The sequence below is a fragment of the Solanum pennellii genome, chromosome 4 (genome assembly GCF_001406875.1).
Source record: "Solanum pennellii chromosome 4, SPENNV200".
In the NCBI taxonomy this organism is placed as follows: Eukaryota; Viridiplantae; Streptophyta; class Magnoliopsida; order Solanales; family Solanaceae; genus Solanum; species Solanum pennellii.
The window spans coordinates 59456202-59469363 of NC_028640.1; the positions used below are offsets into that span (position 1 = coordinate 59456202).

Sequence of the window (13162 nt, forward strand, 5' to 3'; positions counted from 1 at the left end):
AAAAAAAATGATCCAATGTATAGGGGGTTGGACAACTATGGTCCTTAATGTTCACCACTTAGCAAAAATAATCCCCTATCTATGCAAATAGTGGACATTTTTGATCCCCGAAAGCATCTCCTATCGTACATTCTATTTTATTCTTTTGAGTATAGAGTTTTTTTTTTTCTTTTCAGACAATCAATTTCAATCTAATTCTTTATTATACTTTTTAAAAATAAATTTTCTTTTTTCTTTTCAATATCATATTATTATTTTTATTTTTATTTCTATTTCATGTTGTTATTTCATAATATAATTTGTTTTTCAAAATAATCACTCTATACAATTCTCATGAAATATAAAATAATTACTTTTCAAATTCTTTATTTAATATAAAATTATATTTTATTTTAAAATTTTAAAAATAAACTTGAATAATTGAATAAAAAGAAAGAAATTAACAACCACAACCGCAATCACAAGCACAACAGTTCTCTAGATTATACACTAATTTTTTTCAAATATTGTTATATTTGAAAACGGCCAACCGAATTAGTAAATTATTTATGTGAGTTTTTCAATTATTATGTTATGTATTGTATTGTCGTATATTTAAATTATTATGTCATGTATTGTATTTTAAAATTAAAATTTTCATCTTATTATTTAAATTTATGGATTCTTCATAATGGAAATCAATAATAATACCAAATTATCTCTTAAATTGATGAAAATTGATAATAAAATAAAATATTGTTAATTCGGGATAAAAATATTTTATATGAAATAATATATTTTTAAAAGTATATATTGTATTACATTTAAAAAGAATTATGAATGTTAGAAAATTTTATTAATAATCTTATATAAAAAAAATATGTCAGTTACAAGTACTAAAAATATTATTAAACTAATAAAAAAAGTGTAATAGAGAGTAGCGAACTTTAAAGACGTGATTCAAGACTCTATTTATTATTTTATCTTTTAAATATAAATAATAAAGCGTAAAATAGAGCGGATTTGGAGATGTTCTTTTTAACCCGTAGAATGTAATATTTTCATCACGCTCCATTTTCCCAAAATGAGATTGCAATGATGTGATAATTCCTTCTAAAAGTGAGAACAATTGTCACCTAGAGAATTAAAGACGTGTTAGAGTATTATTATACGTTAATTATAAATAAATTATTTTAAAGGTTTGTAGAACCAAAGATCGGATAAGAATTTAAATTACCTCAAAAAAAAAGTATTAGACACTTTTTCGAAGTCTAGAAATGTAAATTTTGATCAAATTTTATAAAATTGCGTGGGAGTTAAACGTGTCAAATAATATCTAATTTATTTAATTAATTAAAGAAAGAAAGACAAGTAATAAGAGATATGTAATACGAAAATATTTTTAATACACAACAAGTAAAAAGACTAATAACTAATTATTATCTAACAAGAAACGAATAAAAATAGACAAGTGATATGACAGAAATTAAACAAATAAATATAGAAGAACAATATTTTTCTAGTTAATTAAGCTTCCCCGCAAAAGAAAATATTAAAGATAGTTAATTAAGCTTCCCCACAAAAGAAAATATAAAAGAAAAGAAGAATTAAAAGGTCAAAAGACAAATTGAACTACGAGTGTCAAAAGTGAATCCAAACATAGGTAACCTGTTTAATCCGTTCAGAATTTTAAGGATTGGACTCAAGATAATTTGAATTGTGTTCATTCTCAACCCATTAAGCTTAACTGATTTGAAAAGAATTCTCAATTGAGCCCAATTTAATTTCCAATTTCAACCCGTTTTAAAATTTTTTATTAAGATATGTTCCTATATTAAAGGTATGAATTATTATCTATTTAACATCTTTTTTTATCTATCAACTTTTACCTTTTTAACAAAAAATTCTTGAGTGGGAATTCAAATTGTCATTATAAAAATTAAATATCAATATGTTAAATTATTGAGATTAATCGGGTCAAATAGGGTGGGTCAAGACCCAACCCAATTTTTAGCCCATTTGAGCCCAAAGTAAACTTGGGCGGGTCAAGACCCAACCCGATTTCTATTAAATCCATTTTAATATTTTCAATTTTAACTCAACCCGCGCATTTGACACCCCTAAATTGAACTAAGATTAAATTTATCCGGTTTTGATGAGAGCCCGGCTCATAACGAAAGACAAATACATAGTTTGTCAATTTTATGTTCGGTCAAGTTACATTATTTCTCATTATCTACGCCTACCCCTCCTACATTTCATTTATTATTGACCTAAAACAGTCGATAAGAAATAAAAATTACTATCTTAAAAAGGTGTCTATCCATTCCAACTAAGTGATAGTGGACTAATTATTATCTGAATAGGTCCTAGACTGAAGAAATCCAAGGCTCTTAATTAGACATATCATCAAAGAAAACAAATAAGACAAACAATTAGCGCATAAGGTCTCAAATAACCTCTAAATTAATATTAGAATGCTTGAAAACACAAACAAATTGTGAATGTCATAACAATTTATCTGAGCATAGATAATCAGACATATAAATCGTAACATAAAACTTGAATAATATAGAGCTGAAGTTCAAAGATTAGGCATATGAGAACAATTTTAATTACTAGGATGATTGCAATAAAAGAAAGATATTTACAACAATTTTAGTTATTAGCATGCTAGTTGTTTTTTCTAAAAAAACATATAGGCATGAAGTGTATATGATGACATATGCTAAAAATTTAACTATGCTATAAATGGAATTTTTAAATAATGACATACATATGCACAAATTCATGTAGAAATCTCACGTCTAGGATTAGAGAAATCAAGGATTATGTTGATGTATTGATAATATTGATCAATGTTGATAATTGATCGTATTGATCAATAATGATGTTATTGATAAATAATAACGTTAATAACATACTCCTTATATAGGAGAGAATTGTAGAGTATGAATCTTTTTTGGAGTGAAAACTCTCGCTAATAATAAAGACTCAACTCACTATTCTATTTGTACTTCCTTTATCGAGGGCTTTCGAGCGAGAAAAAAAAGGAGGGAAATTAAATTACGTGTGATTTCAGGAAAATCGTTGTTTCCTTGGTCTTTATTTCGCTCTCATACGAAATTATTAACTATACTTAGAGTCCTTCTACAATACCTAGCTATTACTAATATAATAATAATAATAATAATGCAATTATAAATAATCTATATTCTAGTTGTACTATAATTCTAATATTAATCCTAATCACTAATATAATCCTAATCATAACATAATTTTAGTCAAAATATAATCCTAATTAATATAGGTAGTCTAATCCAAGTGCGACTCTAATTCTTCAGCAGTGCTGTAAACTCGCCAGTCAACTTCGTTGGACATGTTCCAATCCTCAGTTTCCTTCTTCATCAACACTTGTTGTAGACAAGTTAATCAGCTGTGTTGGACTTGTACCTTTGACATGTTCCAATCGTCAGCTTCTCTCTTCTTCAACAACATATACTAATAATAGATTTATGTGAGCAACAACTTAAATGATATGAAACTCATTTTAAATTAATTGAGTGATATCCTATATGAGTATGATGTCTATTGTACTATAATTCTAATAGTAATCCTAATCATAATATAATTCTAGTCAAAATATAATCCTAATTAACATAGGTAGTTTAATCCAAGTGCGACACTAATTCTTCAGCAGTGTTGTAAACTCGCCAGTCAGCTTCGTTGGACCTGTTCCTTCGACATGTTCCAGTCCTCAGCTTCCTTCTTCATTAACACTTGCTGTAGACAAGTCAGTCAGCTATGTTGGACTTTGTTCCTTTGAATGTTCCAATCGGCAACTTCCTTCTTCTTCAATAACATATTCTAATAATAGATTTATGTGAGCAGCAACTTAAATGATATGAAACTCATTTTAAATTAATTAAGTGATTTCCTATATAAGTATGATGTTTATGTACTATAATTCTAATAGTAATCCTAATCATAATATAATCCTAATCATTATATAATTCTAGTCAAAATATAATCGTAATTAACATAGGTAGTCTAATCCCAGTGCGACTCTAATTCTTCAGCAGTGCTGTAAACTCGTTAGTCAGCTTCGTTGGACCTGTTCCTTCGACATGTCCCAATCCTCAGTTTTCTTTTTCATCAACACTTGTTGTAGACAAATCAGTCAACTGTGTTGGACCGGTTCATTTGACATGTTCCAATCGTCAGCTTTCTTCTTCTTCAACAACATATACTAATAATAGATTTATGTGAGCAACAACTTAAATGATATGAAACTCATTTTAAATTAATTGAGTGATATCCTATATAAGTATGATGTCTATATGAAGTATATGATAAACTAAACTTAAATAAACCCTGGTCGTGCTTTTAAATTAGACATGTTGATTCATACGTAATATATCTTGATAGAGTAATATAATAGTTTGGCTGGCTATTTTTGTGGAATTTTGTCAAATGTGTATATTTGGCATTGTGAAAGCTTAAATGATAATATTCTCCCGACGTACATCCTTAGACCTTAGGCATCATCTAATTGAAATGGTCATACGCTGGTACATCCAACTAAATGGGATGTGCTTTGGTATTTTAAAATAATTTTATCAACTACACAACAGATACAAAAAGATGTGAGCTACTTGGATAGTTCATTACCATGCGAAGCGTAAGCAATTTTATAGTTGTATCATAAATTTTAGGGAAAAGAGTTAACATTGCTCTTAAATCATGTAAAATCCGAAAAGGGCCTAAAATACCCTCCAAGTATTAGAAATGGTACAAAATTACCCTCCATCCACCTATTGACTCCAAAATATCCTTCCCACCCACCTATTGGCTCCAAAATACCCTTGTCATCCACCTTTTGGTTCAAAATTGACCACTTATTTAACGGTTTTATATTTAAATTATTTAAATATTTTTTTAAATACGTGGCGCTCAACTATTGTTATAATTTAACTTATCAGTATAATTTATAAATCAATCCACTATCCATCCATTACTAATTAAACCCACCAAATTAATAAACCCGACATATATTAATGCAACAACAGATTAGCTACTGCCAATTGAGTGTTTTAAAAAATTTGAGACGAAAATATATATAGAAGTAATTTTATCATACATTCAAGTGTCTAAATAAAAATTACCGACAAATTTAAAAGTCTGACTATGTTCATCTTAATTATTCTTACGTCTCAATTATGTGATGTTACTTCATACATAACTTTTTTTTCAAAATAATATATTAAAGGTTTTAAAACAAATCATAAATATTTGTAAAAGTATATTTTAAAAAAGTGCATGAATTAATTCGGGATATATTAATTCTTTACATTTAATCATAAATTTCTAATTCAATCTTGAAAGAGAATCCTATTGAAAGTGTCCTAAATAAGCGGCTCAACATAAATTTAATTAGGGCTTTAATTCGGACTCGAATAATTTTAGATGTCATTTTCAGGAATCTATAATTTCATCGTGTTTAGTAGTGTGTATGACGATTTTGATATAATAGTTGAATTATTAATTGGGTGGGGTTTAGTTAGTAATGAGTGGATAGTGAGTTGGTTTATAAATGATACAAATAAATTAAATTATAACCAATAGTTGAGCATCATGTATTTTAAAAAATATTTAAATAGTTTAAATTTAAAATCATTAAATAAGTGGTCAATTTTGAACTCAAAGGTGGATGACAAGGGTATTTTGGAGCCAATAGGTGGATGAAAAGGGCATTTTGGAGCCAATAGGTGGATGAAGGGTAATTTTGTACCATTTTCAATACTTTAAGGATATTTTAGGCCCTTTTTTGTAGTTTATTTATATTATTTATTTTAGGAGACCACAAATACTCCAAAAGTTAACACCCTAATTTTTTAGTGACGTGACAAGTCACATGAGACTAATCCCTCCACCTATGCATTGCCAACTAAGATTCACTACAAAAGAACTTAACGTTTTGTCGTCATAAAATCCCAAAATATTGTCACTAAAGGTTATGAGTGATTTTTAGTGGCGACTAAGGCTTCAACAATAATTCATTAGTAAAATCTTTTTTTCAACAAAAAAATATGACAATTAATTTTCTATTACAACCTAATTTTCTAAAGTAAATAACTTGCAATATCAATATTTAAAACATCCAATGTTATTACAAAAAATTATGAAAATTACTTCTCGATTCACATCTCTTACTATATAATGCGTTATTGTACATTTTATACATTTAAATATGACATAAAAATAAAACATACAATACTCAATTTATATAATTTTTGTTTCTTTTAGAAAATGAAGAAAAAAGACAAATTAGAACTTATTGTTAAAAACTTTTAGTGGCGATTTTCTGATCGCCAAGAAAGGTCTAGTTCTTTTGTATTGAATCCTAATTGGCAAAGATTAGGTAGAAGGATTAGTCCCACGTGGCTTGCCAAGTCAATAATAATGTGGGGTGTTAACTCTTGAGGGTATATGCAGTCTCTTAGAATAACAATAGGGACATTTTTTATTTCAAAATATAATGAAGGGTATATGTGGTCTATTTCACATAGTTCAGGAGCAATTTTGACCCTTTTCCATAAATATAAACAATTAACTCTCTTGAACTTATCACCTAGAAAATCTAAATGAAGGACAAAAATGGAATAAATTGCAAATAACTCTCCTGAACATTGAATAATTCATTTATTTATTTTGGACATTGAGAAAAGGTTAAAAAAAACATTAGGGGAGAAAACGTCAAAATTTTTTCTTAAACTATATAAAAGGAACAAAAATGTCCTCCTTTCATAGTGTGATGTAAAAATGTCCTTGTTATCAATATTTTACTCCTGAAATGCCTTATAGCTATAAAATGGGTCGAAAATGTCCTTTTCCTAATAAATATATTATTTTTTTCTTTTTAAACACATCTTCTTCCTAATTAAAATATTGTTAAAGAACGCTATTCTTGTTTTTTTTAAATCACTTTAACAAATAAAAATATAGGAAATAATTTTATTCTTCTTAATCTCATTTTATCATTTAAAATAGAATAACTTTATATACTCTTTCGATGGATAATATATGTCATATCTATATGATCATACTAAATCCATTATTAATTTTTATTTGTATGACGATAAAATTAATTATAATAAATAAGAAATATTTTCATTTCTATAATTATTCTGAATTGAACAAAGATCAACATCTGCTATTTTTTTTAAAAAAAAATTATTAGACAAAAATGTGTTAAAAAAGAAAATACATAATATATTTATTTTGAAAATGAACATTTTGACCTATTAAATAATAATAACGATATTTTTGGATCAAAGTATTAATATTGTATTTTTGGACCAAACTACAAACAACAAACTATTTTGTTTTTTTCACATAATTTAAAGACATCTTTTACCCTTTTTCCAAAATTATTATGAAGTAGAGGGAGGCTTTATAGTTAATTATAGTAACAAACATTGAACGAAGTTATCTATGCATCATGAATAGAATTTGCTCCCTTGGTCACAATCACACTAAATGATTGTGGAGGATTTGTGTAGAGCAGAAAAGATTTGGAGAAACAAAGAAATCTCAAATTAGATAAAATATTTATATCAAAATATCTCTACATTCATCAACTTAATATGTACATTATTCTCCTCTTTGTCATCTTTGTTATGATAACTACTAACTAGGTAATCCTTTGGACTTGCATTGATAATATGAATCGAAAAATGGCCCATTTTTTCTTAGTTGATCTTGGGGAATATCAATGCTTTCTTGAAAGTGTGACAAAGTAATTGCATAGTAAATTTCACAAGAAAATTGACATTTTTCTGTTTCCCTATTTCCCAAACTTATTATAAATATTGAACATTTTCCTTCGTTTGAGGGTGCTCCATCATCGTCTTCTCATTCTTCATTAGTTTTGGTCAAGCTAAGGTCTATTTATTTTTACTTCTACTTACACTACTACAACAAAAAACAATTTTTAGCATCAATGGATATGCACCTTAATAAGGGGTGTTAATTTACTGATACGAGTTAATTGTTATTGAATTCAATATTGCTATAGGTTTTTACAGACATTTAAAAAAAGTGTTAATTATCATTATAGAAACATATTCAACGGCAATTTCATTATTACCGTTAATTGATCGTTGCTAAAGATCATTTTTTGATGTAATGCTACTTTATGTGTCTTTATATCATTTTTTCTCTATATTTTAGTATATTTTCATAAAAATTCAAAAATGTGACTTGAATTGTGCTTAAATTCTCTTAATTATCTGAGTGAATTATATAATTGGACCACATAATTGATAGAAGTGCACCTAGCTAGTAGTGATATTAGAGAATCATTTAGTTTTTTAAAAAAAGACTATTAGATGGAAAAAGTATTTTTAGCAATGATGGTGACTATAATTGTAGTCACAATAGTTGTCAAGTTGTTGAAATGCATTTTGAAGAGAAGTAAAAAGCTAGTGGTTACTCAACATGTGGAGTCCCCAACCACTAATGGTCTTTACAAATTCACAATTGTTGAAATTGAGAATGCTTTAAACATTGGTAATATGAGAAGAAGAAAGTGGATAGCACATGGAAGAAGAGGAGAGTTTTATCAAGGGATATTACCAAGTGGACAAAATGTGGCTATTAAAGAGATGCACAAAACAAAAGATGCAATGGACTCTTTTACTAGGGAAGTTGAGTGTCTATCAAGAGCTAGACATCCAATCATTGTTTGTCTATTGGGTTTTTGTAATGAAGATGGAAAACACTTTTTGGTTTATGAACACTCTTCTGGTGGAAATCTAGCACAATATTTAATCAGTTAGTTTCTCTTCCTCTAACCTTTTAATTTATTACTCTCTCCATTTCTCTTATATTTGGACTCGACACATCCATTATGAAAATAATGTTATTTTGACAAGATTATTTTATTTTATTATTCATATTAATTTAAGTTAAGTATTAGGTCTTAAAAAATAATTTGGAGAATACTTAATTAATATTAAAGGGTAAAACATGAAAAAAAATTTTTAATAATAAATTGTATTTCTTATATGTTATAGTACGTTCCTATTTATATGTCATTATCTTAAATTTACATCTCTTAAGAAATTATGTAAGTTTACTCCCTTTGTTTCTACTTATATGTCATCATTTTGAATTCACGTGTATTAAGAAACTAAGTAGTTTAATACTCTACCCTTATTTAATTTTTTTGAAACTCAAGTTTTCAATAAATGAATATGAATTAATTTATTTTGCTTAATTAATTTAACCAATATGAGCATGAATCATTTACTTAGCTTTTCTAAGTTGGTTTAATATATATTTTCAAGACCAATAACTGATCACAAGGGTAAAAAATTAAAGGAAAGTAATTTGTGCATAAATTTTATGAAGTGACAAGTATTATCGACCAACTATGTAAAAAAATGATGACATATAAAAAGGAACGGAGGGAGTACTATTTTACCTTTATTTATTGTTCTCTTGAAGTCAAGTTTTCAACAAATAAACATATATTAATTTATTTTGATTAATTAAATTGACCAATGAACATGTATTAATCATTTAGTTTTCCTATATTGGTCAAATTTATACTTGCAAAATTAATAACTCAAAAGTAAAATATGAAGAATATTGTTATTTATGTATCGAAAAAGGGTCAAATATGTTCCTAAACTATTCGAAAAGGTCTAGATATACCCTTCGTTTAAAGTTTGGTTCACTCATGCCCTAACCGTCCAACTTTTGGTCCGAATATGCCCTTATGGGCGTTAGTTGCCATGTTCGACATATCCAACTCATTTTTTTATTTCTTTAAATGCCACATAGAATTGTCATGTCATTTTGACCTTACCACATGACATTTATATGAAAATGGAAAGATATTCGAACTCATAAACACCTAATCCGATCCATAAATCAACTCCTTTTAAATTTACTATCTGACCCATTTTTAACAATTTTTTTTAGTTTTTATTTTTTCGGTAAAACTCGAAAATGAGCAATTGATTAATAAAAAATAGGAAAAATATGAAAAAATATATAAAATTGACGCCAAAAATTCACAAAATATAGTAACCTTAAATCTAACATTTTAATATATTTTTTAAAATTTTTATTTTTTTGGTAAATCTCGAAAATGAATAATTTAATTAATAAAAAATTACGAAAAGTATGAAAAAAATATAAATTAACGCCAAAAGTTCACAAATAAATATAGTAATATTTCATTCTAGAATTGTTTTTAAATTTTTTATTTTTTTCGACAAATCCCAAAAATGAGTAATTTATTAATAAAAAGGAGAAAATATGAAAACAAAATAAAAAATTTACGTCAAAATTCACAAATAAATATAGTAACCTTAAATTTTTAATAATTTTAAACAGTTTTTGTTATTTTATATTTATTTCATATTTTCCCTTTTTTTTTTATTTTGTGAATTTTTATGTAATTTTTATATTTTTTCATATTTTTTTGTTAATAAACTCATTTTTGGGATTTGCCGAAAAAATTAAAAATTAAATAATGTTGAAATTGTTGAATTTAAGGTTAATGTATTTACTTTTTAATTTTTGGCATTAATTTATATTTTTTTCATATTTTTTATTAATCAATTACTCATTTTCGGGATTTATAGAAAAAAATAATTTTTTTTAAAAAAAGTGTTTAAATTGAATTTAAGGTTACTATAATTATTTGTGAATTTTTGGCTTTAAATTTATCTTTTTTCATATTCTTCCTTTTTTTTTATTAATCAATTACTCATTTTCGGAATTTATTGAAAAAATAAAAATTAAACAGAATTGTTGAAAATCGGTCGGATAATTTATTTAAAAGTGGGTTGATTTATGGGTCGGATAAGGTGTTTATGAGTCCAAATATCTTTCCATTTTCATATAAATGTCATGTGGTAATGTCAAAATGACATGACAATTCCATGTGACATTTAAATAAATGAAAAATGAGTTGGATATGTCCAACATGTCAACTAACGCCCATAAGGGCATATTTGGACAAAAAGTTGGACGACAAGGGCATGAGTGAACCAAACTTTATAGGGAGAGTATATTTAGAATTTTTCGAATAGTTTAGGGGTATATTTGATCTTTTTTCCTTTATGTATTGATTTTGAGAAATAACAATACTTCCTTTGTCCCTAATTACTTGTCCACTTTTGAATCGGCACACCTATTTAAAAAAATAATGATTGACGTAGTAAGTTTACTATTTATCCATATTAATTATGAAGTTGATAAATTTAAAAATTTAAAATTTTTAAAAAGTTCTACCTTTTTCAAAACTAACTAATTGAAGGTATAATAGGTTAAAAAATTGTTCTTTGTTGATTTGTCAAAATGAACAAGTAAAAAGAAATAAATAAAAAAGGAAAATTGAACGATTAACTAGAGACAAAGAAAATATTTATTAATAATCATTTATTTTTATTCAGAACAACATATAAATAGAAGTGAAAAAAAAATACTTTATTATAAAAATAAAAATCTAATTTAAGCATACTGGATAAGTAAAAGTAAAATTAGGCTTCTTATAGAGGATTACATATTTGTTGTTATACGTAATTTTAATTTGATGGGTAAATCTTGTACGTGCGCAAATGTTATACGTAGTTTTTGGGCACACATGTTATACCACTGTGAATGAGTATATACAAACTTTGTAAAAACTTTATATATATTACTTCTTCCATCTCATTTTATGGGTCATATTATTTGATTTGGACACAGAGTTTCAAGTAAGATTGATTGAGACTATAAATGGTTTAAATGATTGATTCGTTCTATACATTATAATTTCTCTCTAAAGTTAACGTTACGTGAAATATTATTTAGGAGAAGACACTATTTTGAGTTGGGATGTAAGAGTTAAAATACTAAGGGACTGAAAAAGTAAGATTGATTGAGACTATAAATGGTTTAAATGATTGATTCGTTCTATACATTATAATTTCTCTCTAAAGTTAACGTTACGTGAAATATTATTTAGGAGAAGACACTATTTTGAGTTGGGATGTAAGAGTTAAAATACTAAGGGACTGTGCAAGTGCATTCACATATCTCCATAATTATATTGATGGCAGCATCATTCATCGCCACATTAAGGTAATCATTTTACTCTCTTTTCATTTTATATGAGTTAATTTAATCTGACATTGAGTTTAAGAAAGAAAGAAAGAAAAAGCTTTTGAAATTTATGGTCTAAAATAAGTGATAGTTGTTTGTGTTACTACATGATTTCATTTAGGGTAAAATAAACATTTTATGATTAAATTATTACTTTAATTTAAAAATGTATCATTTTTTAACGGACTAAAAAGAAAAACGAGTCATATAAAATTAGACCTAATAGAGTATTTTGTTTGTACAAAAATTATTTATCTTTGGAAACTAATAGTAGTGTTCTAATTACGTGACAGCTTAGTAGCATTCTTTTGAATGAGACATTGGAAGCAAAAATATGTGGATTTGGTCAATCAAAAATGCTAGAAATGAAAGAAAGCAAAGTAGGAATGGAAGAAAGCAAAGTATTTGGAGATGTTTTGGAAAATGGAATATACACAGACCCTCAATACAAAAAGAGTGGTTTACTCACTTGTGCAACTGACGTTTATAGCTTTGGAGTTATAATGTTGCAAGTCCTATCTGGAATAAAAATTCCTCACTTCGATGAAGATGCCAGACACATATTATTAACAAAGGTAAATACTCGATCCATCCGTTCTAATTTGTGTAATGTAGTTTGATTTGATACAAAATTTAAGAAAAAAAAAACATTTAGTCATAGATCATTAGAGTGACTATACATCACATCACTAAGGGTAAATTAGATATTTTATAGTAATATGATTTTTTTTTCTTGAAGACTGATTAAAAAGAAAAATGAGTCATATAAATCGATCTGATGCAGGCAAAGAATGTGAATAGTGGAAAGCTTCCAATGTCGGAGTTTGAAGATCCGAAATTGAAAGGGAAACAAATAAACGTCGAAGTATTGAAATCCACATTGCAAATTGCAGTAAATTGTGTGTCTGAAACAAGAGAAGAGCGCCCAACAATAGACAAAGTTTATGAGGAGCTGAACAACACTTGGAGGCTCATGACCAATAATGGTTGGCCTATTAATGTTCCTCCTCGTCATGTCTAG

The 13162-nt window shown here is 26.8% G+C and overlaps 1 protein-coding gene across 1 annotated transcript; it reads left to right on the forward strand.

Annotated features, from left to right (window-relative positions):
• The first annotated feature begins 8369 nt into the window (after positions 1–8369).
• On the forward strand, positions 8370–13162 carry LOC114076832 (probable receptor-like protein kinase At2g42960). The gene is made up of 4 exons (XM_027916446.1): positions 8370–8814; positions 12005–12120; positions 12435–12716; positions 12926–13162. Exons 1-4 carry the CDS (start codon positions 8370–8372, stop codon positions 13160–13162), a joined length of 1080 nt encoding a protein of 359 aa, XP_027772247.1.

Bases quoted from the DNA above. Each gene is read 5' to 3' on its own strand.
- LOC114076832 (XM_027916446.1), top strand. From the start codon at position 8,370: ATGGAAAAAGTATTTTTAGCAATGATGGTGACTATAATTGTAGTCACA. The intron at 8,815-12,004 runs GTTAGTTTCTCT...AATATTATTTAG, and splicing joins TCTAGCACAATATTTAATCA to GAGAAGACACTATTTTGAGT. The intron at 12,121-12,434 runs GTAATCATTTTA...ATTACGTGACAG, and splicing joins TCATTCATCGCCACATTAAG to CTTAGTAGCATTCTTTTGAA.